Source organism: Bradysia coprophila, assembly GCF_014529535.1.
Source record: "Bradysia coprophila strain Holo2 chromosome IV unlocalized genomic scaffold, BU_Bcop_v1 contig_81, whole genome shotgun sequence".
NCBI classification, from domain to species: domain Eukaryota; kingdom Metazoa; phylum Arthropoda; class Insecta; order Diptera; family Sciaridae; genus Bradysia; species Bradysia coprophila.
In genome coordinates this window covers 2,190,254-2,216,155 of record NW_023503375.1, presented here as the reverse complement: position 1 = coordinate 2,216,155, position 25,902 = coordinate 2,190,254, and the positions used below count along the sequence as shown (strand labels likewise).

Genomic DNA, 25,902 nt, shown 5'->3' with positions numbered 1-25,902 from the left:
ACTTTGTATTCGGTCGTAAATTCTTAAACTGGATCGAAGTCTCACATTACACAAAGCATTTTATTAATTGTGTTGTGTGATGGTCCATAATGAATTTTATTATTCACGTTTTATGTACTCGGTAATGTTATCTGCGAAATAAGATTTTTGTAAAAATTCCAGGTTTTACAGTAGTCGTCACAACGACAGATAGCGGTAACACACTTTTCGGTCTTATGTGATATATGTTCTTCGCTTAATGACTGAACAATTGACTAGGTTGCGACACATTTACGATCATTATAAATTAATTAACATTTTCGTAATCCCTGAAGGCCCGTTTACCCCAATTTTTCATGATTAAAATTGAATTGATGCCATCAAGCAATAAACTGTTGGTGATATCTGATTGCTGGTTACATGTTATCTACACAAAGTTTCTTCACACAATTGAAACTATCTTCAATAATTAACGAAACGTTTGATACACTTCGCGTTTTGTTTACATTGAATCGATCTTCTTGGTCTAATGTTCCTTTCATTTCCATGTCGTTAAATTAATGAAGAGTTTACATTGAATGGTTTTAACTACTAACTTTAGACAAATTCATTCATCTAAATGCAGCTATGTTTTATATTACCGAACCAATACAGAACAAAACAAGAACAGAATAATTGACATCGTTTAATCAATCTTGTATCACTGGCATCGATTCAACATATAGATCAAATGTATCTCTCTGCCATTTCGGAATGTGGAATTTCAATTATTATGTTATAAGGCAATCGTAATCATAGGGTTATGCTATGGTCAACTTACTTTAAATGGTTGAAACTCTTCGAAAATCGAGTCCTGCGATTTGAAATTTGTAGGGGAGATAGCTTGTTTAATTCTGTGTCGAAAGCGAAACTCGTAGAAGACGAAAGTGTCAGCTTTAGTGTCAAATGAATGAAATAAGGTTGAAACTTCGCAATTATTTTACTAAAACTTACTACTGTGAAATGATTGTAGTAATGAGTTCATGAATGTTTAACCTTTCACAAATCTATTACATCTTTTGTTCAAAGAATTTTCACCAATTTCATACAAAAATCTAGTACTTCATTCATTTTAACATTTCTAATTCCACATAAGACGGAGTGATCAGTGATCATCGCTTATTTTTGTGCTTGCTGTCGTTAACAGATGCAAAAGCTTGTGTTAAGAGAATATTGTTTATTCAATACTTGCTCAGTTCACTTTTCATGAATAATGTTGAGTCTGTATGAAATAGGCATTTACTGGTGAGAGACATACCGTACTTTCGGGAAAAGTCCAATTTTAATGGATTACGCAAGAGAAGGAAACTAATTCATCAATTTAAATGTAAATCAGAGATTACATTGACCGTGTACACACTATATCCGACGAGAAAACCTTTTCAATTTATTTAATGCACACATTTCGCAATGATATACAAATGAAAGTCATAAATTTGGCGCTTCATTCAAATTTGTAAATTAATAAAAAATTGCTTTAACCTTCTTTTCAAACTTGATTATTTTTGTGTTGATTGCATACCATTTTTTGCTTAATTCAAATTTTTAGCGCAAATTGTTGAAAAGAGTATTTCAACGAGCACACAACAGAAACGTAATCTTCAATTCCCATTGAGTTTCCAAATTGAAACAAACGAAAAATCAGATATATTTATCTGGGATCGGCTTCAATTGAATTGAATTGTTAAAATTCGCCAAACAACATTCGAGGCGATCAGTCATCGTCATTCGTTCACATACAAAAGTGATATTATGTAAATAAAATATAATTTAAATAACAACAATAGAGACGCGGCAATAATGTATATAGTAAAGACTCATTGAATGGTTCAATCAATCAGAACGTTGTTTTGTTGGGAATCATTAACAGTTTTTACGGAGTAGGATGTGGATAAAATGGACTGTCATTAACAATGTTTTCGATTTCCTTTTTGTTTGTGTTGCTTGATTGTCACTTTCTGTTTAGAAGATTCACGATTGAGATCGAGAACAATTTGATTTTCTATATTGGTATATGTTCGGCCTTTCCGTACCCACTTCAACAAATTTTTAATGATTTCTTCTACCTCAGCGTCAATATCTTATGCGAAATCAATATTACCCAAAAGTTTCCTCACTTAACTTCGAATTTATGGATTTTTATTTATTAATTCAAAACCAATCCAAGAAAAACCCTGACGATTTTGTGTATCTCCTCTGTCGCCTCTGTCCCTTAACAATATATGCCGAACGCAAAAAAAATGCCACAAAGCTTCAATTGGACATAATAAAATAAGGAAAAATAAAACCTGATCCGTACACACAATGTCTCTCTATTCCCCCAGAGAAATTAAGTGTATAAGATGTAGTCTCTGGCGGAAAACGCACAATCGCATGAATAGGTAAACTTTCGTTATAATCGAAATTCCTTTTGAAGTTTTCCTTCAATTGTATTGGACTTAAATAATATATACGGAGGGAATGCCATTGTCTGCAAATGTGAATGTTCGCATACAAAATTGGTGTACGTATAATATTCGCCCAAGACGATAAGACGAGCAACCATATTTTGATGACGCAATGCTTTTCCATATAATCAATTTATTATATTATTATGTGACTCGAACATAAAACATCTATATATCTGTGCGCTGATTGTGCTGTATTTAAGTTTTCTGTTTAATAAATTATATCTCCTGGTATTTCTTTCACAACATTCGGTTCTATGTGTGTACATGGCGATATAATTTTATTTACATCAAAATGTGGTATAGGAATATTGTGCACGGCACAAAAGCATAATATATAAATATGTACAGAACCTTTGGCAATGTTCGGCGCGAAACAATGCCACACGAAAGCGATACCATGGTTACACAACACAATGTTTTGTTGTGGCATAGAAAATAAGTTCTGTACAACATTATATGCGAGAGAGGCTTCTGCTTATAGAAATTCTAATTAAGAAGTTTGTTTTCACGTCATTTTCTATGGCAATGTTAATTATTTCAATCTTTTTTTCTTCGTCGTCAAATAAACGGGAAAAGGTTCGCCTTCTATGGCAAAGAATAATTAGGAAAAGCTATTATCATGACGCAGTAAAAAACTCATGTAACAAGCTCGCATATTGATGAATTTCTCTTCATTCACCAGAGACACATTGTTGTTAATATGTAGGACTTGATTTTTCACCAAGGCTTATTTGTTCGGAATTTAAATTCTCAAAAATTTAGTAATTTTCAAGAACTAATTCCAACATTTTTTTTTCATTCCTAAAACTCCTTAAAAATCCCAAAAATTCTTAAATTTATGAATTTTAAGAACTGAATTCTTAAAGTTTCTTAAATCCCATGAAAATATCTTAAAATTCTTAAAATTTCTTAGAAATTTTACAAACAAATTCTTAAAAATTCTAGAAAAAATTCAATGGAGGAAAAGACATCTGGTGATTATTTCCGAGGGGGAAACCACTCTTTTGTGATTAATGGTAAATCAGTTAATTTGTTAATGAGCAACATGATTTTTGTGAATACGCACGGTTAATCAGTAATTTACCACGATTAGCCACCGTATTTCACTATTAATTGTAGTTTTGTGACGATTCCCCGGTTGAATGCTGGTTAATCGCTGATTCGTCATCATGTTAATCACTGTTATACAAATAATTTCGTTAGGGAGGCCGCAGCCCTCGTCAAAGTTCATCGAGGTTCCGTCGATTCTTAGAAATTTTCCGGATGTCATATTTTCGGTCGTTTATCATCAAATTTTTTGAATGTTATATTTGCCCCGGGAGTACTCGACCTCAGCTTTCCAACGAACCCACACACGTCCGTGTCCTCGCCACGTTACAGAAATTAAATCCGAACTACGAAACCCCATTTTTCGACTTTTGGCCACTTACAACCCAGCCAGGTATGGAAGAACAAAAATATTTGAGACTGGTTTTGGGACGTAGGCACCAAGGCCTAACTAGGCATTTATAAAAAAAGTCCTCGAAAAATAGCGCCGATTTCGGTCAGTCGAAATTCAAAAGAATCCCTCGATTGGTATGAGTTTGCCCTCTTAATTAGGTGGGAAAATTGAACTATCAACAGCGTCAACGCATACATGTATTGATGTAAAATTTTACGAAATGTGTATCTTTTTTTTTTTTTCCTAATCATAAAAGTTTTTATTTACAATCAGTTTACAAAAATTAATCACATAAAAATCACATTACAAATATCACATAGTTACGCGATCAAATCGCAAAGTCTCACAACCGAACAAGACGAAAATAAGAGAAAAATGACAAATAGTAATGACTAGCGAAAAACGCGGGAATGCTAACAGCGAATTGGCATCGGTATATAATCAGAGGTAGTAGATCTCTTCAAGATTGGTATCCGATGGTATCGTGCCTAGAACAGCTGCTGCGTTTCCTCTCTGGATGGCAATACTGAGGCGTTGGATTAGAAAACTAGTTGATCGTTTCTCACCTGTAACATTTTGTAGCAGTTCCCCAATGCGTCGGATAAGCTTCAAGCCTCTCTCACCGATGGTTCCCAGAGTTTCGATGCAAATTGGCACGACGTGATATGTGGGAGTTAGATTCCTATACAGCCGTAGTTTGTAAGCCTCTCGTGTTCGAGCAGCGAAACCAGCCGTCCGTGAGTTACCTTTGACATATGATGGTGCTAGGGTGTCGGCACACGTGAAATCCCAAACCAAGGGCTTTCCATTTTGCCACGGGACCAAGGTAAGCCCGTCCGGTTTCTTTCCATCCGACCTGTTGCATCCTGTTGGTTCCAGGAGGGCTGGGATTTTGCTGGTCACGAGAGACCGTTTTAACAAGTCGTTGGCGATTGCGTGTCTTGCCCACCGGCCAGCACTGTTTTTACAACATAATCCGTGAAGGCCCAATTCATCAACCTCCTTGCCGCAGATACATGTGTGTGGGACGCACAATGGGAGCCCTAGACGAAGTGAAACGGCGATCCGAAACGATTGGTTGTCCAGTAGTGTGCCCAATGAAGCGAATGGAAATGCGTTCAGCCAGGCACCTGTCTCCTTGTTATTGTTTGCTAGCAATCGAGCCTTTGATGTTATGCTTGTTGACTGTTCGGAAATGTCTCGTTGCAGTTTAGTACACAAAGCCAAATCCCACACGTGCTGGAACTTTTGTTCTGAAGCGTCCGGGATTTCTTGCAAGGCTAGTGACGACCATGCATCCAAAGCTTCGAGTGTTGACGGATCAGCTTCCAATGAGAAAGAAGGAACGATGTTGCGTACCATACCGGCGAATGAATGAATTGAGCCCAAAAAACTGGAGTAGCAGAGGTTTGTGGCGTTTCTTAGTCCCAATCCACCCAACTTGACTGGCAAAGTGGCTTCGTTCCATGAATTTTCTGTGAAGCGGCAATTCACGATACTTTCCATTGCATCCTTCAGTACCCGATCGTATTCTTCTAGTTCGTCCATAGCATTCCAACAAGGTGTGGTTCGAAGCAGGTAGCTTAATTGAGGAATTGACAGTGAACTTCGGAGCAGGCAGTAGGAGTGATGCGCATTCAATTTGTCCATTCGGCCAACCATGATTTTCAATTTGCGCAGTTTCTTATTAATTGCTGATTTGATTCCCGACAATGTCAATGGTGAGCCCAGCAGTTCAATGTCGTCTTGACGTTCCACGATACCTGGAGCGACTTGGTTGATTTTTTGCAGAATGTGGGCTCGTTCTTCCGGACGGACGACTCCCAGTATTTTGATCTCGCACTTGCCGAAATTTAGTTCCAGTCCAACCTCGGATGATTTTGCTATGACAGTTTCCAAGTCGTTGATCACTACATCTGGTTCACCTCCAATCGTTCCGTCGTCGATATACCAAATGTTGAATTCCGATTCCAAACAGTTGACCATGTGGTGTATTCCCATGCAAAAAGCCGCCGGGCCGCACGGATCTCCTTGTTGACAGCCTCTTTGGGAGAGCATGGTGAAATCGCCGAATGATAGCCAGGTTGGCAGGCCGTAGCACTGTTTCATGAACAAGTAGATGTCCGGACAATTTGCTTTAACTGCTTGCAGCATGGGCTGGCGCTCCATTTCGTTGTACGCATTCTTATAGTCAAGTTTGACGAAGATTTTAGTCGATTGGTGTCTGTAGTTCACGAAATGCCTCGCAGCGTGTACTCCAGCTTCCGCGCCTCCGCGGGTACCGAAACCTAGTTGTTTGGGGCGTAACTGTTCTCCCGTTCGGTCGGCAATCCTAGAACTTCCGATTCTCGCTACTAGCCTTCTAATCGTATTCCCGATTGCAATCGGTCTAATGTTGTTGTCCTTCTTGTTCAAACCGCACAGTGTGGCTCCATATAAGAAATGAGTCACGTAATCTGGAACTGACCCGGCCAGACAAAAATCGCCGAAACTGCTTAGACTCTCCAAGAACTTAACACCGTGATCGCCGGTCTCCTTTCCCACGATGTCCTTCATATGCTGTGGCCTAATTCCATCCATACCTCCCGATGTGTATCTTATACAAACTGATGTTGGGACCACATTTCGTCGTACACATTTCCTCTTTAGGTATAATTACTCTTAGCTATAATACCTTTAACATGACTTGTTCGATTCTGCTAACACTGTAGAGTCAGAAATCATGATCAGACAGCCTCTATTAATTGAAAATATTTTGTGTCATATTTGAGTTCCTAAGATTGAACTATTGAGTAAACAACATTATTAACTGACTAGAAGCCGACCATTCACTTTACAGACGACAAACACATCTTCGAATCTATTACTTCTTTTGATCGAGATACTGTCAACAAGACAAAATACAAAATCTTCTACTACTTCATTAGTTTTATCATCGATTTTGGTATATCATCGATATTCTCCTGAGTGATGACGCTTATTTTCACCGTCATTGTCGATAGCAGATGACACAGCACATAGGATACAATTGCGCATGCGTACAGAAAAATTCGATTAAATTATTGAAAATAGCTTCACACGCACACAACATGAAGACCTGTAACTTCCTATGTAAGCGGATTAAATACCATCGATATCGTTCATAAAGTTCAATCGTCTTATAACTATCACCTTGAGATTTACAGCAAGTAATGAAAACACGGATATTGTAGCATATACACTTGCACTTCGTAGCGTCATTAAAGTTAATTCGTCGGAAGGTTGGAATGTAACATAACACACGAACAAAAATCGTATTATAACACTATCTCTCACACACGTCTAATCATCTCTCATTAAATTGTAACATAAAAGTTATTTCGATTTTTTTTCTTCTTCTTCTGTAATTTAATGTTTATGAAATTAGCGTAAACACATAATTACACCATCTAACTATTCCGTCCAGTTTGAGAAGAAAAAGGTCTTAGATCAAGAGTATTAAAGTGATTATTTTTCTTTAAAGTGTCTATAGGTGGAAAAAAGTGACCGCAAAAGTGAAATCATACCGATACACAGAGTGAGTGAATGAGGAAAAATTTGTGTTCAAACAACAAGGAATGTTATGCAAACATTAAAAAATTTGAAAAGTAAAAAAAGAGGAAAAAAAACCCAACGAGTGAACATAAATGTTCTTAACATTGAAATAAATTTGCTTTTTTCATACGTGCGGTCAGTTCATGGTTCAGACTAAAACACTGAATGCACTTCCACACCGTAAATGAAAAAAAGTGTTGTGTTCAAAGCACAGAGAGGTCAGATTTATTAGCGATTTTTTTGATCATTGATATTGTGATATTGTTTGTTATTCACGCTTGTTCAAATAATAACCGATGCGGATGAGGATTTACAATTATATGGCATTCGTTTCAGTAGAACCCTACATTCAACCTTACTTTGGATATGAGTATTAAGGTGAGTAACTTTGGTTGTTGTCGTTTTTTTTACGTTAAATTAAATTTTTATTTATTAAATGGACTTCAATTTAACGATTACGTTGTTCGCAGAACGTGTAAATTCAAAACGATTTATCTAATCTAATCAAAATATAAATGAAATCTCTTTGTAACATCGAGAATTATAAGTTTTATTGCGCTCGTGTTGAATTGAATTACGTTTAATCTGACTAATGTATGTCATTATTCGCTTAACTATAACAGAGAGCAGCTTCAAAGCTTATAGTAAACAAGATTTAAATTCGCACTGCATTGGCTCATTTTATTCAACATTTGAGAAATTGAATAAATTCTTTGCCTTGCATCGAACCATGTGTACATTGCATCTCTTTTGCATTTATAGTCGGACCTTCAGTCTATTCCATTTAAATATTGTATAAAATTCACTTCTCTCGCGTAGTGAATAAACGAATCCATTTCGTAACCATCGAGTTTCGAAACAAATGCGAATTTAATTGAAGATACAAATTGATTTCGTTCGCCATTAGCTGGTCTGTGCATAGCGCATTCGATTTGAAATTAAAAATGAAAAACCTACGGATGTGAATTATGCTTTCATGTATTATAAGTACCACAATAGATAAATAAATGACATGAATTCGAATAAGTGGCCGATAATTGAAATTTGTTTTGTTGAAATCAACTTTCATTTGTATTGTTTAACATTTTGATTAAGATCAATATGAACAGAGAGAGGAACGCTATAACAATTTAACAGTCGAAATACAGAAAATAAACGACAAAGAGCTTGCAACATTCGACATTCAAGTACATAATGGAGATTGTGGAACTGTTTGAGATATTTATTGTCGATCGAAGTATAAATGTTAAGCAATCACACAGAGTAAAAGTATTTTCGGTGTACATATTGATTCTACTACTTCCTTTCCTGGTACACCATCTCTTACTTCATTAGTTCTAACTCACATTTTAATTATAAGATCGAATGACACTGTGTATATTCCTTATTTGTCTCGTTAATGCCGATAACAGGTGTCATAGACGTACGTAAAAGTTGATTCATGACTAATGTGAGTGTTACAGTTAGAGGCAGTGAAATTTCATCATGAATTTGCTTCAGCGGTTTTTCAGTATATCCACACAGCGTGTATAGCTTCAAGCGTAAATAGTTTTGATTTTATGTGAAGATCTGCTGAAAAACAGCTGAAGCAAATTCATTCTGGAATTTCATTGCCTCTGACTGTATTTCACTTCAAGCGGCAAATCACGGTATATCATTGAATCTATTTGCTATGCTTTCTGTTGTTTAGTACAAAATCTTGTCCTTCATTTGTTTAAACATACATTTTGCTATATGAAGTAAAACAGGCTAGTGTTCGTGGTGTAGTCTTTTAGTTGTTATCGAAAATATATGTTTTGAGGTTTATCTGACTGCAATATTTGTACATCGAAAACAGACATCGGGTTGACAACAACATGATTTTAGCCTCCTCAAATCAATGAAAGAAGTTACACAAGAGAAATCGATGAAAGTAGTTTACTTTAAATTGCTCTAGCTCTTCGAAAATGAAGTCTTGTGATCTGAAATTGGTATGATCAGAAAGCTAATTGAATTTAGAAATTAATAAGCGAAACTTGTAGAATAGCAAGAACCCATCTTCCGTGTCAAATCAATGAAAGAAGTTACACAAGAGAAATCGATGAAAGTAGTTTACTTTAAATTGCTCTAGCTCTTCGAAAATGAAGTCTTGTGATCTGAAATTGGTATGATCAGAAAGCTAGTTGAATTTATAGATTAATAAGCGAAACTTGTAGAATAGCAAGAACCCATCTTCCGTGTCAAATCAATGAAAGAAGTTACACAAGAGAAATCGATGAAAGTAGCTTACTTTAAATTGCTCTAGCTCTTCGAAAATGAAGTCTTGTGATCTGAAATTGGTATGATCAGAAAGCTAATTGAATTTAGAGATTAATAAGCGAAACTTGTAGAATAGCAAGAACCCATCTTCCGTGTCAAATCAATGAAAGAAGTTACACAAGAGAAATCGATGAAAGTAGTTTACTTTAAATTGCTCTAGCTCTTCGAAAATGAAGTCTTGTGATCTGAAATTGGTATGATCAGAAAGCTAATTGAATTTAGAGATTAATAAGCGAAACTTGTAGAATAGCAAGAACCCATCTTCCGTGTCAAATCAATGAAAGAAGTTACACAAGAGAAATCGATGAAAGTAGTTTACTTTAAATTGCTCTAGCTCTTCGAAAATGAAGTCTTGTGATCTGAAATTGGTATGATCAGAAAGCTAATTGAATTTAGAGATTAATAAGCGAAACTTGTAGAATAGCAAGAACCCATCTTCCGTGTCAAATCAATGAAAGAAGTTACACAAGAGAAATCGATGAAAGTAGTTTACTTTAAATTGCTCTAGCTCTTCGAAAATGAAGTCTTGTGATCTGAAATTGGTATGATCAGAAAGCTAATTGAATTTAGAGATTAATAAGCGAAACTTGTAGAATAGCAAGAACCCATCTTCCGTGTCAAATCAATGAAAGAAGTTACACAAGAGAAATCGATGAAAGTAGTTTACTTTAAATTGCTCTAGCTCTTCGAAAATGAAGTCTTGTGATCTGAAATTGGTATGATCAGAAAGCTAATTGAATTTAGAGATTAATAAGCGAAACTTGTAGAATAGCAAGAACCCATCTTCCGTGTCAAATCAATGAAAGAAGTTACACAAGAGAAATCGATGAAAGTAGTTTACTTTAAATTGCTCTAGCTCTTCGAAAATGAAGTCTTGTGATCTGAAATTGGTATGATCAGAAAGCTAATTGAATTTAGAGATTAATAAGCGAAACTTGTAGAATAGCAAGAACCCATCTTCCGTGTCAAATCAATGAAAGAAGTTACACAAGAGAAATCGATGAAAGAAGTTACACAAGAGAAATCGATGAAAGTAGTTTACTTTAAATTGCTCTAGCTCTTCGAAAATGAAGTCTTGTGATCTGAAATTGGTATGATCAGAAAGCTAATTGAATTTAGAGATTAATAAGCGAAACTTGTAGAATAGCAAGAACCCATCTTCCGTGTCAAATCAATGAAAGAAGTTACACAAGAGAAATCGATGAAAGTAGTTTACTTTAAATTGCTCTAGCTCTTCGAAAATGAAGTCTTGTGATCTGAAATTGGTATGATCAGAAAGCTAATTGAATTTAGAGATTAATAAGCGAAACTTGTAGAATAGCAAGAACCCATCTTCCGTGTCAAATCAATGAAAGAAGTTACACAAGAGAAATCGATGAAAGTAGTTTACTTTAAATTGCTCTAGCTCTTCGAAAATGAAGTCTTGTGATCTGAAATTGGTATGATCAGAAAGCTAATTGAATTTAGAGATTAATAAGCGAAACTTGTAGAATAGCTCTCTGAAAATGAAGTCTTGTGATCTGAAATTGGTATGATCAGAAAGCTAATTGAATTTAGAGATTAATAAGCGAAACTTGTAGAATAGCAAGAACCCATCTTCCGTGTCAAATCAATGAAAGAAGTTACACAAGAGAAATCGATGAAAGTAGTTTACTTTAAATTGCTCTAGCTCTTCGAAAATGAAGTCTTGTGATCTGAAATTGGTATGATCAGAAAGCTAATTGAATTTAGAGATTAATAAGCGAAACTTGTAGAATAGCAAGAACCCATCTTCCGTGTCAAATCAATGAAAGAAGTTACACAAGAGAAATCGATGAAAGTAGTTTACTTTAAATTGCTCTAGCTCTTCGAAAATGAAGTCTTGTGATCTGAAATTGGTATGATCAGAAAGCTAATTGAATTTAGAGATTAATAAGCGAAACTTGTAGAATAGCAAGAACCCATCTTCCGTGTCAAATCAATGAAAGAAGTTACACAAGAGAAATCGATGAAAGTAGTTTACTTTAAATTGCTCTAGCTCTTCGAAAATGAAGTCTTGTGATCTGAAATTGGTATGATCAGAAAGCTAATTGAATTTAGAGATTAATAAGCGAAACTTGTAGAATAGCAAGAACCCATCTTCCGTGTCAAATCAATGAAAGAAGTTACACAAGAGAAATCGATGAAAGAAGTTTACTTTAAATTGCTCTAGCTCTTCGAAAATGAAGTCTTGTGATCTGAAATTGGTATGATCAGAAAGCTAATTGAATTTAGAGATTAATAAGCGAAACTTGTAGAATAGCAAGAACCCATCTTCCGTGTCAAATCAATGAAAGAAGTTACACAAGAGAAATCGATGAAAGTAGTTTACTTTAAATTGCTCTAGCTCTTCGAAAATGAAGTCTTGTGATCTGAAATTGGTATGATCAGAAAGCTAATTGAATTTAGAGATTAATAAGCGAAACTCGTAGAATAGCTCTCTGAAAATGAAGTCTTGTGATCTGAAATTGGTATGATCAGAAAGCTAATTGAATTTAGAGATTAATAAGCGAAACTTGTAGAATAGCAAGAACCCATCTTCCGTGTCAAATCAATGAAAGAAGTTACACAAGAGAAATCGATGAAAGTAGTTTACTTTAAATTGCTCTAGCTCTTCGAAAATGAAGTCTTGTGATCTGAAATTGGTATGATCAGAAAGCTAATTAAATTTAGAGATTAATAAGCGAAACTTGTAGAATAGCAAGAACCCATCTTCCGTGTCAAATCAATGAAAGAAGTTACACAAGAGAAATCGATGAAAGTAGTTTACTTTAAATTGCTCTAGCTCTTCGAAAATGAAGTCTTGTGATCTGAAATTGGTATGATCAGAAAGCTAATTGAATTTAGAGATTAATAAGCGAAACTTGTAGAATAGCAAGAACCCATCTTCCGTGTCAAATCAATGAAAGAAGTTACACAAGAGAAATCGATGAAAGTAGTTTACTTTAAATTGCTCTAGCTCTTCGAAAATGAAGTCTTGTGATCTGAAATTGGTATGATCAGAAAGCTAATTGAATTTAGAGATTAATAAGCGAAACTTGTAGAATAGCAAGAACCCATCTTCCGTGTCAAATCAATGAAAGAAGTTACACAAGAGAAATCGATGAAAGTAGTTTACTTTAAATTGCTCTAGCTCTTCGAAAATGAAGTCTTGTGATCTGAAATTGGTATGATCTTCTGAAAGCTAATTGAATTTAGAGATTAATAAGCGAAACTTGTAGAATAGCAAGAACCCATCTTCCGTGTCAAATCAATGAAAGAAGTTACACAAGAGAAATCGATGAAAGAAGTTACACAAGAGAAATCGATGAAAGTAGTTTACTTTAAATTGCTCTAGCTCTTCGAAAATGAAGTCTTGTGATCTGAAATTGGTATGATCAGAAAGCTAATACAAGAGAAATCGATGAAAGAAGTTACACAAGAGATATCGATGAAAGAAGTTACACAAGAGAAATCGATGAAAGTAGTTTACTTTAAATTGCTCTAGCTCTTCGAAAATGAAGTCTTGTGATCTGAAATTGGTATGATCAGAAAGCTAATTGAATTTAGAGATTAATAAGCGAAACTTGTAGAATAGCAAGAACCCATCTTCCGTGTCAAATCAATGAAAGAAGTTACACAAGAGAAATCGATGAAAGTAGTTTACTTTAAATTGCTCTAGCTCTTCGAAAATGAAGTCTTGTGATCTGAAATTGGTATGATCAGAAAGCTAATTGAATTTAGAGATTAATAAGCGAAACTTGTAGAATAGCAAGAACCCATCTTCCGTGTCAAATCAATGAAAGAAGTTACACAAGAGAAATCGATGAAAGTAGTTTACTTTAAATTGCTCTAGCTCTTCGAAAATGAAGTCTTGTGATCTGAAATTGGTATGATCAGAAAGCTAATTGAATTTAGAGATTAATAAGCGAAACTTGTAGAATAGCAAGAACCCATCTTCCGTGTCAAATCAATGAAAGAAGTTACACAAGAGAAATCGATGAAAGTAGTTTACTTTAAATTGCTCTAGCTCTTCGAAAATGAAGTCTTGTGATCTGAAATTGGTATGATCAGAAAGCTAATTGAATTTAGAGATTAATAAGCGAAACTTGTAGAATAGCAAGAACCCATCTTCCGTGTCAAATCAATGAAAGAAGTTACACAAGAGAAATCGATGAAAGTAGTTTACTTTAAATTGCTCTAGCTCTTCGAAAATGAAGTCTTGTGATCTGAAATTGGTATGATCAGAAAGCTAATTGAATTTAGAGATTAATAAGCGAAACTTGTAGAATAGCAAGAACCCATCTTCCGTGTCAAATCAATGAAAGAAGTTACACAAGAGAAATCGATGAAAGTAGTTTACTTTAAATTGCTCTAGCTCTTCGAAAATGAAGTCTTGTGATCTGAAATTGGTATGATCAGAAAGCTAATTGAATTTAGAGATTAATAAGCGAAACTTGTAGAATAGCAAGAACCCATCTTCCGTGTCAAATCAATGAAAGAAGTTACACAAGAGAAATCGATGAAAGTAGTTTACTTTAAATTGCTCTAGCTCTTCGAAAATGAAGTCTTGTGATCTGAAATTGGTATGATCAGAAAGCTAATTGAATTTAGAGATTAATAAGCGAAACTTGTAGAATAGCAAGAACCCATCTTCCGTGTCAAATCAATGAAAGAAGTTACACAAGAGAAATCGATGAAAGTAGTTTACTTTAAATTGCTCTAGCTCTTCGAAAATGAAGTCTTGTGATCTGAAATTGGTATGATCAGAAAGCTAATTGAATTTAGAGATTAATAAGCGAAACTTGTAGAATAGCAAGAACCCATCTTCCGTGTCAAATCAATGAAAGAAGTTACACAAGAGAAATCGATGAAAGTAGTTTACTTTAAATTGCTCTAGCTCTTCGAAAATGAAGTCTTGTGATCTGAAATTGGTATGATCTTCTGAAAGCTAATTGAATTTAGAGATTAATAAGCGAAACTTGTAGAATAGCAAGAACCCATCTTCCGTGTCAAATCAATGAAAGAAGTTACACAAGAGAAATCGATGAAAGAAGTTACACAAGAGAAATCGATGAAAGTAGTTTACTTTAAATTGCTCTAGCTCTTCGAAAATGAAGTCTTGTGATCTGAAATTGGTATGATCAGAAAGCTAATACAAGAGAAATCGATGAAAGAAGTTACACAAGAGATATCGATGAAAGAAGTTACACAAGAGAAATCGATGAAAGTAGTTTACTTTAAATTGCTCTAGCTCTTCGAAAATGAAGTCTTGTGATCTGAAATTGGTATGATCAGAAAGCTAATTGAATTTAGAGATTAATAAGCGAAACTTGTAGAATAGCAAGAACCCATCTTCCGTGTCAAATCAATGAAAGAAGTTACACAAGAGAAATCGATGAAAGTAGTTTACTTTAAATTGCTCTAGCTCTTCGAAAATGAAGTCTTGTGATCTGAAATTGGTATGATCAGAAAGCTAATTGAATTTAGAGATTAATAAGCGAAACTTGTAGAATAGCAAGAACCCATCTTCCGTGTCAAATCAATGAAAGAAGTTACACAAGAGAAATCGATGAAAGTAGTTTACTTTAAATTGCTCTAGCTCTTCGAAAATGAAGTCTTGTGATCTGAAATTGGTATGATCAGAAAGCTAATTGAATTTAGAGATTAATAAGCGAAACTTGTAGAATAGCAAGAACCCATCTTCCGTGTCAAATCAATGAAAGAAGTTACACAAGAGAAATCGATGAAAGTAGTTTACTTTAAATTGCTCTAGCTCTTCGAAAATGAAGTCTTGTGATCTGAAATTGGTATGATCAGAAAGCTAATTGAATTTAGAGATTAATAAGCGAAATTTGTAGAATAGCAAGAACCCATCTTCCGTGTCAAATCAATGAAAGAAGTTACACAAGAGAAATCGATGAAAGAAGTTACACAAGAGAAATCGATGAAAGTAGTTTACTTTAAATTGCTCTAGCTCTTCGAAAATGAAGTCTTGTGATCTGAAATTGGTACGATCAGAAAGCTAATTGAATTTAGAGATTAATAAGCGAAATTTGTAGAATAGCAAGAACCCATCTTCCGTGTCAAATCAATGAAAGAAGTTACACAAGAGAAATCGATGTTGCTCAAAATGTTGTGGGAAATTGTTTGGAGAATGGTTGACAAATATATGCGACCTCGTTTCAATTTTTGCGTTACGACGCTGACAGCGTCACCTCCAACGATATCACTTGTTTTAGAAGTTGCACACAAATAGACTGTAGACTGCGTCCAACTTTTGCTCTGAGTAAGTAATTCCTTGTATGATTGATCAGACATCGTTTCGGTTTTAAAATGTCGTACAATGTACCGAATGTGGTCTGAGTATTGTCTCTAGCAATTATGTACAATTCAAATCTCCACATTATAAATAAGGAAAAAAATCTGGACATTTTCTGCAAAACATTTAGACAACATGCACCTCACCAGCAAACATAATAAGTGTCAAAACTTACCAATATAATAGTTGAAAGTAGAACTGGTTTCTGGTTAAAAATTCCGCTTGTCGTCCTGAAGTTTTCAAAGTATACGAAGAAGAAATTTAATAAGGTTGAGATAAATACAATTAGGTTTTCTAAAGTCAGGCAAAATCATTCCGAAATTTTTCGTTTGTCACCACTTTAGAGTCATTGAGTACAATGAAAGTATGTACCAGGTATGGCCAAATGTCAAAATTTGTGTGGATTTGTTTCATCGATTAGACGGACTCATTATTTATTGAAATTCTATCAAAACTATCGAATTCAACAAATGAAGTATCGTAACCTCACATACCAAAAATTGACAATTTGAAACATGTTGAAACAAAGCGCACGCTCTTTTTTGTAGACCCAGTGAGCTGGACAGATTTATTTACAAATACAAGGCACTAGCTAGAGAAATAAATTTCTGTTGAATTTCTGTACATCTTCACATGCAACTCATTTAGTCGACCATGCAATGTATTTGCCAATAAATCTTTCCAGCTTTCTGGCTCTACCGTAAAGAGAGTACGCTGAATCGATTTTAGTCAATTGAAGTATTAACACCAAAAATGAATTTGCCTGACTTTAGGTCCTCACGAAATTGAATGAAACGGGTGACGCACTGATCACAGCTTGCCAGCTGTCGTAAGTGGACTCAAATATAGGCTGAATAACCTACGAACAACCTTACTAAAATTTTCAACATGAAAATGAAGGTCGTTCCACTGACAACATTTACAATTGTGCCCTACCCATATTTATGTAAAATGTATAAAATGTAAAATGTATGCCCATATTTATGACGCACAATTTCCAAATTTAAAAGAAAATTATGTTTAAGCTGAAACCATAGTTTCAAGCCACAAAAGTATTAAAATAGATTTAAACCAAAAAACTTAGTTTTAGTAACAAATTTTTCGGCCTAAATGTTGTCATCGACTATAGTAGTAACACAAATTGTTACTAAAGTCCTGTCACAATGAAGTCACTAAACAAACTTTTGGACTCGAAAAATTGGTTGCCCCATGACCAATTTCGTTAAAGTTTCCGTCGTTACACCACAATTCTTCTACCACAATAATATCTTCTGGTAAAGCCAATTCAAAATTTTCGTTTTGAACGACCATATAGAAAAATTTTCGTTTCAAGAAATTCCATTCTACGATCAAAGGAAAGAATTCGCTATAATTCATAGAATTAGTTCGAACATTCCATCCTTGTCATGAAATCGACTCTGCGACTTGCATCCTTGTTTACGTCTAATTGGTTTAAAATCGAAAAATTGAGGAATTGCCTATTCAATAGACTTATTTTGATAGAATTCGTTTCTTGAGACAACAAACAAAATCCATGCTTAAAACATCGTGCATTATCGCAACTTTGTTTTTTGTCAACTCAACGCGAGTATAACGTTCTCTACCATCTCGAACCATCAACTTCACTCCTGCAAAATTTCAAACTTGCAGTGTACAGTTCTTCAATTCAACTCTTTAACTGTCGATCGTTCTATTAATGAACGAAAATCTGATATGTAACGAATCTCCAAAATCGGATCCGTAACATCATTAAGAGAGGTCACCACGCTTTACTGGTTCAAAGCATCCAAGTCTCAGTTGCTTCGCTTTTACGTATCAGTCGAAATAAGTATCTCAAAAATTGCCAATCATATTTCGCTCGTGGTATACACTACTGTGATTCAACCAGAGACAGTGTCTGGGAAACACCAGCTCATTCCAATTAAATCATAACGTTAAAATACGTTGATAATAACTCACTGATCAACTTGCGATACAATCGTCAAACAATTTTGAAGCTTTACGGAAGTACAAAATTGATTTCTCCTCTCTGGTTGACTTCTTCTTTTGAACGTCGTTTAGTGTTTGAGATCTATGTACAATCAGCATCTTTTAATTTTACCGACTAATTCCCATCACCTGGTTTCAATTTCTACACCAGAAAAGCTGTGTATGTATTGGAAACAAATAACCGAATCATCGGAATTCAGAGAGTGAATAAGAACCAATGAGAGGTAATGCAAAAATGACATTGAGTACCATGGACATTTAGATACCAAAAGGTAGATTGAATGTTAAAAATGTGGAAAATTGAATTCTTTCTGAGGTTTGCCTAAAGTTTTCTATCTAAGAGAAGTTTTCCATCGATAAGATGTTTTCCACCTAAGAGAAGTTTTCTATTCAAGAGATGTTTTCTACCGAAAAGAAGTTTTCAATCGAGAAGATGTTTTCTATCGATAACAACTTTTCCATCGATAACCATTTTCCTATCATAAATAGATTGTTGATGAAAAAAAGATTTTTCTTAGAAAACTGATTTCCACAGCAAATTTTGCATTTGGCGCCGTGCCGATGGTACCTTCATTTATAAATCCATGCCAATTTTGTTTTACACAAAACATTTTGTGTGTGCTTTATGCTTCAGCTGTGTAAGCTGGTAAGTAAAAAAAGAGTAAAATTAAAGACGGCGATTGTATACGATTGTAACGATTCGAAATCACCACGAAATCTGGAAAATTCCCTTTGTTCAGGGTTTTCCCACTCTATTGTCATGTCCTAGAAGTTCTTACGATCTTTCGTAACCTTCATAAAACATATACTCGATTTCGCACTGTGAATTGCAAATTGAAAGCTTCCACAATGCTGCTTTTCACTCATTTAATTAACGAAGTGACTATTTGCACCCGGGTACAAATAGTCTATAGTGCACTATCTGCACCCGGGTGCTAATAGAAAATAGTGTACTATTTGCACCCACTCAGGAATAGAGACAAATTAGTTCCTGTGAAAGTTATATTCTCCTTGTACAAAATCATGACCATTATTTTATCAGGAGCGGCGAAATCTTATTTTCCTTGTACAGCATGATAATTTGCAGGCTAGCCCCCGCGAGTGAATCATATTTTCCTTGTACAAAATGATAATCTATAGACTGATGAATACAGACCGTTGGATCTGCGAGCCAATAACAAGATATAGTAGTCACTGACCTTGCTAATAAATTATGAAAGAATACTGGCTCGAATCGGCCTAATTATACTATTAGGTATTAGCAATAACATACTATAGTCGGGTGCAAATAGCACACTATGTACTATTCGCACCCGGGTGCAAATAGTACACTATAGACTATTTGCACGCAGCTGGGTGCAAATAGCACATTGTAGACTCCGAAAAGTTTCTTATGCAAATTACCGCAGAATTGATTGGGAAGATGTGATCACTGCGTCACCATAGTATTAAGTCTACTCACCATTATAACTCTGAATATCATTTCGAAAAAGAATTTTTGACCCAATGCCACAACCAGTGGGCAAATTACAAACCCAAAGGCTGCAGCCCTGCCAAAATATTTGTCCACCAGATCGTATACGGTCAAGATGTTGGCGGGAATTGCCAGAATCGCCAGATAAATAATCACCAACCGACATACTGTAATATTTGAAAGAATATAGGTTTCTTCCAAGGTTAAATGAAATGTCAAACCGTCATCCATAGAAGCATAACCTTAACATTATTAACAATGAAAATGTAAAAATAACAAAAGAAAAAAGTTGTGGTTATGGTTCTATGGATGACATCGGTTCACATTCGGTTGGTCTTCGGTTCAGTTTGCTCGGTGAAACCGTTGCTTGGAAGAAACCTATTATGAATAGATTATTTATATCGATGTCGAGTATATAACGAGGATGTACGCACACGAAGGTTTGCCCGAGTGGTAGTACATTCCGAGTTATATACTTCACATCGAAATGTGCTATTACTATATACGCGAGAGTGGGTTGGTACAATTTGACTACAGCGTAATTCAAAATTCTCAATTATAAAGGCTAGTACACAGATCGTGCAAAAACCCTTGCAAAATCGTACCCTTGCAAAATGCATGCAAAATGACGGCGCGAAGTTTTAAATTTGCGACAAAAAATTTCTGTTTCATGTGATATGTTGAATAATTATTTGTTTACTTTCAGTTTTCTTGTGCAAGGATACAAAATATGGGATTCCAAGAAATAATTATTCAACATATCACGTGAAACAGAAAATTTTTGTCGCACATTTAAAACTTCGCGCCGTCATTTTGCATGCATTTTGCAAGGGTTTTTGCACGATCTGTGTACTCATCTTAATTGTTGTTGGAGTCGAAATTTTTGTTCGAGCTTTTATATGTTGTTTATTACATGCTACATATTCACACCAACACACTATCGCACACATATCGGTGGATAAATAGCGGAGCGAGTAAGGAAAATTGGGTCGTGTGCTGAAAAAATCTCATGCTTTGTGTCAACCGAGAATTGAAATAGACAAAAGCCCAAAAAATCACAATTTTCACTGAAAACAATCGCTCTTCAAATTTAATCGATTACATTGCTAAGAATTTCCTAAAAAACAAGTGAGGTAATAGGGTAGATGGAGGTAATGGCGATCAGTGGGCAATGCCGGCCACCCCATGTTTGCATCGACTAAGGTGTTTTGATTGAATCTATCTCTGACACACTTTCATGTTAGTCAAATTAAACTGTTTTAACGTATCTTGAAGCAAAGTTTTGCTTCGATCGATAGAAAAGCGTCGAAGGAGTGTAATTTCATTTCCGAGTGACAGTTACATAACCTTAAAAATGTACGGACTTGACACATGTGTCACATATCTCTTAAGCTGCAAACAAATTTTTATGTTCAAATGGAAGGCCTTATTCAAAAGATTGACAGTTTTTCACGACATACGACAACAATAATATTTTACACAGTACAAGTGATCGCAATTACCCCACGAATTTCTAACTTTTTCATTTTTCTTATGATTCACTAAAAAATATATTTTTCCCTAATCTCCATGTGATCAGACTCATTTTTATTTTTAATGAAGAGTACATCGTATCTTTTGATTTTTCTATCATCTAGATTGACAGTTCATCTAAGACTCAGTTATAATTTTCTTTGTCTTATGTGCATTACCTCCATTTACCCTAGCTAATACAAATTTCATTTTAACACTGGTTTTGAGTGTGGAAATAGTGGACATTTCAATATAGATATCGAAGTCGAAATCCGTCGTATCTCAATGCTCGGTGACACAAAGGTAATTCAATGGATGTAGTTGATGATAAATCGGATGAGATGGTTGTACGCGGAACTGCTCACAGGAGTCAGCTCGATATGAAAGAAGGTTAAGGTCAAGGGATGTATTTTACGGGAATGATAAGGATGAAAAGATAAATAATTTCTAAACAGCAAATCTACTTAGTCCGCTGATAAAACGGCAGAATTACCGCGAAAGAGATTCCTAGATCCTGATACGAAGATTATTCCTGTTTTGTTTTAAACCTCTCTCGGTGAAAACTGAGATGGTTGGAAACTGCAAGAGTTCAGTTTAAAATTATTTCAAGTCATATTGTGAAGGACTTTCAAATTTGTGCAACGCATGTGTAACAGATGAAAAAACAATGCAAAAACAGCTGTTGCACATGCGGCACACAAATTTGAAAGTCCGTCACTGTAATATCAAGAGTTATAAAATTTATGAAAGCTTCTTTACCGAAAGTGAAAAGTTGTCGCCAACCACACCGGTCAGCTGGCTGCTCCGACGGCGGCTCCGACGGCTACAATAGTGAGGAAATAGGAATAAATAATTGTTATACAAATTTTTCAGAGAAATGACACTTGAATCCGACTTTGCGCACCAGATTGAACGACATAGAACCGCTTGTCAAAGTCGTACAACATAATTACAGACTCGATATTCGCAATTCTGGATCAGAGATATATCACGTTATATTAAGCGGACGCACAAGTGAACTATTTTACAATTAATTTGATTGGCACTGACACTTTATTTGAGTTGAATCAATCATTATCGAGGGAGTAGCCACTGGCTAAAACTCTTTCCCAACAATACAAATATTTAAATTCCACTGAATTCCAAAAATTTCACTGAATTCCAAAAAGTCCACTGAATTCCAAAAATTTCATTGAATTTCAAAAATTCCACTGAATTGAATTCAAACAATTCCAATGAATTTCAAATATTTCAAAAATTGTCACTGCGACAAGTCCTCTCAAAGTTCTCTAAATATCGTCTGATATTGGTGTTTAATATATCATGGGCGCGCGGTAGCATAGCGCTCGTGACGCAAGTCACAATACTAGAAAAAATTTCAGAATTTTTTTTTGTCGTAGACTGCGGAACCATACAGCAAATTTTGAAGTTCTCTGTTTCAATTCCCCGCGGCCTCAAATTAAGCTCATAAAAAACTTGATATTAGTACGAGTTCAAGGAGCTATCGCACGTCCCTGTAGCCCGAAATCCGGCCGAGCAATAAATCCCTGAACTTTCATTTTCCCCATACATTTTTATGGATTTAAGTACTCTGAAGTAAATGAAAAATCCTTCGTTAGTTTGTTAGTGTTTCGTTTGTTAGTTCCAGGAAATTTATATGGAAAAGTCGATTTTTTAGGTCTTTTTCCTATGGAAAAAGAACCTATTGTGGACACTTTGTCTGTCCGTCCGTCTGTTCCAACTACCGAATACCAACTACCGAATACCAGCTACCAAATACCAACTATCGAAAATTTGGTAGTCGACTGATTTTTAAAATTACAATGCCACCATGAACAGATCAACACCAGGGGCAGAGTAGTAATTAACGACCTGATGCCTGAGAATTGAGAGCTCACAGTAGACATTGCAATTTCAAAATTTGGTAGTTGCTTGTTCCGATGAGAGGTGATGACCAAAATAATTGTCAACAGAGATGTTCTCTACTCGAGAGCTACGCAACGACTGACGAAGTAATTACGCCTAGCGGTCTATTTATAACTTCGAGTATTTGGTATTTGATAGTTGAAAATATATTAGCTACATGAGTTACCCAAGGCTTTTTGTAGATAATAAAAAAAAAGGAAAAAAGACCTCACCAGGCTTTAGCCGGTCGATTCTTGTTTGGTGTTTGGTGTTGGGTATGGGACTGGAGGAAAAAGTGCCGATGGTGGTTCCTAGAATCTGGGATGAACCTGGGATTTCGTACAGGTCTAAACAATTCGAAACAAAATTTACCCAAAACATTTTGCGTCACAAGTGGCAGAAGTTGAGGGACCTAGCTTTAGGAAAAAATGTTTTGAAATTCAAATAAAGCCGAAACTTCTGCCACTTTGTGACGCAAAATAATCGGAACAAATACGCAGTTTCAGAAAATTATTTCGATTTTAAAAATATTTTGGGGGATTTGTCGCAGCTTCCTTTTATGGCACTAATTAATGGTTCCGCAGTCTACGACAAAAAATAGTTTTCAAAATTTTTTTTTCTAGTAATGTGACTTGCGTCACGGGCGCTATGCTACCGTGCACCCATGATTTTCTTCACGTTAACCTGTCACATACGGCTTTTCATTTGTTATAGACGACAAAAATAAATGATAAGCTCTTGGTAATGCAGGTTTTCATGGCGAATGTTTAAAGAAATGAAGTACAAGACTCAAAATCAATGTACTTACCTCTGGATCCGATTCGAATTTAACGAATAAAGGTTTGTTCTGCACTAGATTTGCCAGGTTTGCGATCCCCCTGAAGATCACCGTTCGCACGCGGCGAAATTCAACCTCGACGACGAATTCCTCGTCCGTTTTGAACGCTTGGCGTATATTTTCCTCTAGCTCGTGGTACGTGTTAGCCTCAATGATGAATTTTCGATTCGAAGCCAAGTGAAATACCTAGAGGAGTACAGAAGCGGAGACAAATATGTCGGCTTGAGTGACACGTCAAATGAAAGGTATTAACGATACCAATCAGCAAAAAAAAAGTTCATGAAATTCGGATAATTTACTCGTGAGTTAGAGCCAAGGAACTAATGAGTTTATGTCGATGGTATTAATTTTACAGTCGCAACAAAATGACCGTCTTCTTGGAATTTAGTGTTTTTCGCCTATATCTCCAGTAAATTTTGTCCAATTTTCATGAATTTTTTTGTTATTCTTCTTTAAGTCGCTAGGAAGGTGCGGGAAATGAATAAAAAAAGTTAGCATTTCGTTTATTATCCTAGTATTAGGAAGCCATTTGCAGGATCAACCAAATTGTATGTACATTGCAGCAGAGTGACATGAATTTTGAAAATTTCTATTTCATTCGATTATTTACTGTTGAACTAGTATTTTTAGAACAAATGCTGTCTGTCAAGCCCCAAAGATACTTGTTGATTAATTCCAACATATTTTCTTGCTCGTAAAATTTGTTCTAAAAATACTATTTCAACTGTAAATAATCGAATGAAATAGAAATTTTCAAAATTCATATAGTTGATCCTGCAAATGGCTTCAATCACGAGAATCTTACAAAAATACTAGGATAATAAACGAAATGCTAACTTTTTTATTCATTTCCCTCACCTCCCTGGGAAATAGTAAAAAAGAACCCTTTTATAAATCAACATCCTCTAAATAGTTACCTGATAGTACTGAGATGTCATATTTATTAGTGTTTATTTGCCAAGGTTAGCTCCAAGAAAGCTCTGCAACAAGATTAACCTTCATGAGCCCATTACGTTTCGGAAAAAATGTAACGAAGAAAATGATCACAGCAAACTAAGAATAAATCGTATCAAAAGTCACCTTGTTTCTCGTTTCAAAAACGAATTTCATAATGAAAAAGCGTCATAACAACACATCTGATGCAATGACGACGTTTGTTAACGACATCGAATTACAGTGTCAATAAAATCACGAGCTCAAATTATTAGCTCGACGAGTTTAATAAACTAAGAACAAACAAGACTCGTTATGTTTGCATGAATGAGACATAAGAACAAGAGCAACATCAGCAGCATCTATCTCGTCCGTTGAATCTGTGAATCACATTGGAACTTCCGAATTGAAATGATTTTATGAGTTGGAAATTGACACGCTAATCATATTTGTTTACACGATGACATAGCATACCAGCAGCAAACGACGTGATGGAATTTTTTGTTTGTACGAGCAAATTTGGAAACGTTAATTTGTCAGTCTAGTTAGGCGTAAGGCGTTAATTGACCGCGGTAATGCTCTAGAGATCAATGACAGGTTTTGGTTGATAAACTAACGATCTGTAAATGACATCCAAACCCATTCCTAATGGTCATGTAAATTTGAATGGTAAACTTTCCGAGCATTTAGTGGTTGGACTTTGACTCAAAATCGTTTTTAATTGTGCAAATTTACGTGCTATCGTTGCGCAGTAAGTTGCTAAGGTATCAAGGCCAACGTACACGAGACATTGGAATGTTCAATCTCAGCAATTCTTTCACCTATGCTCGTGTCAGCTTTCATCATTCTCACAGTCAGTGGAGAGAAACAACATTGCAACGAAAGAGGAAATAAAATATTTTGGCGCTGATAACTGGTTGTCATGGGAATTTTCATGGACCGAACGTTTGAACGTTTTGTGCATTTTTAGCTAGCAACTCACTACAAAGCTAACTTTAAAACGAGGGTTGACCGCGGGACCACTTTTTAGACTAAATTTTATGAGACATCGTGATGGAGAAGTGGGTACTTCATTTGATTTACAGTGGACGATTCAGGTCAGAATTGTCACAAGAGTTTTTAGGAAACAGATACGCAGTTTGAACGATGGCC

At 35.4% G+C, this 25,902-nt stretch overlaps 1 protein-coding gene across 3 annotated transcripts in view; it reads right to left on the bottom strand.

The window, feature by feature from the left end:
* Positions 1–25,902, bottom strand: part of LOC119072392 — a 90,386-nt gene that overhangs the window by 56,026 nt on the left and 8,458 nt on the right. For 2 of the 3 annotated variants that reach the window (XM_037177603.1, XM_037177602.1), the window contains exons 2-3: positions 24,735–24,797; positions 23,788–24,003 (exon numbers count right to left, since the gene is read on the bottom strand). In XM_037177603.1, the coding sequence (XP_037033498.1) occupies positions 23,788–24,003; positions 24,735–24,755 (237 nt within the window). In that variant the 5' untranslated portion in view covers positions 24,756–24,797. Of the gene's footprint in view, positions 1–23,787; positions 24,004–24,734; positions 24,798–24,897; positions 24,921–25,902 lie in introns of those variants that run through there. The other variant, XM_037177601.1, reaches the window with a different exon arrangement.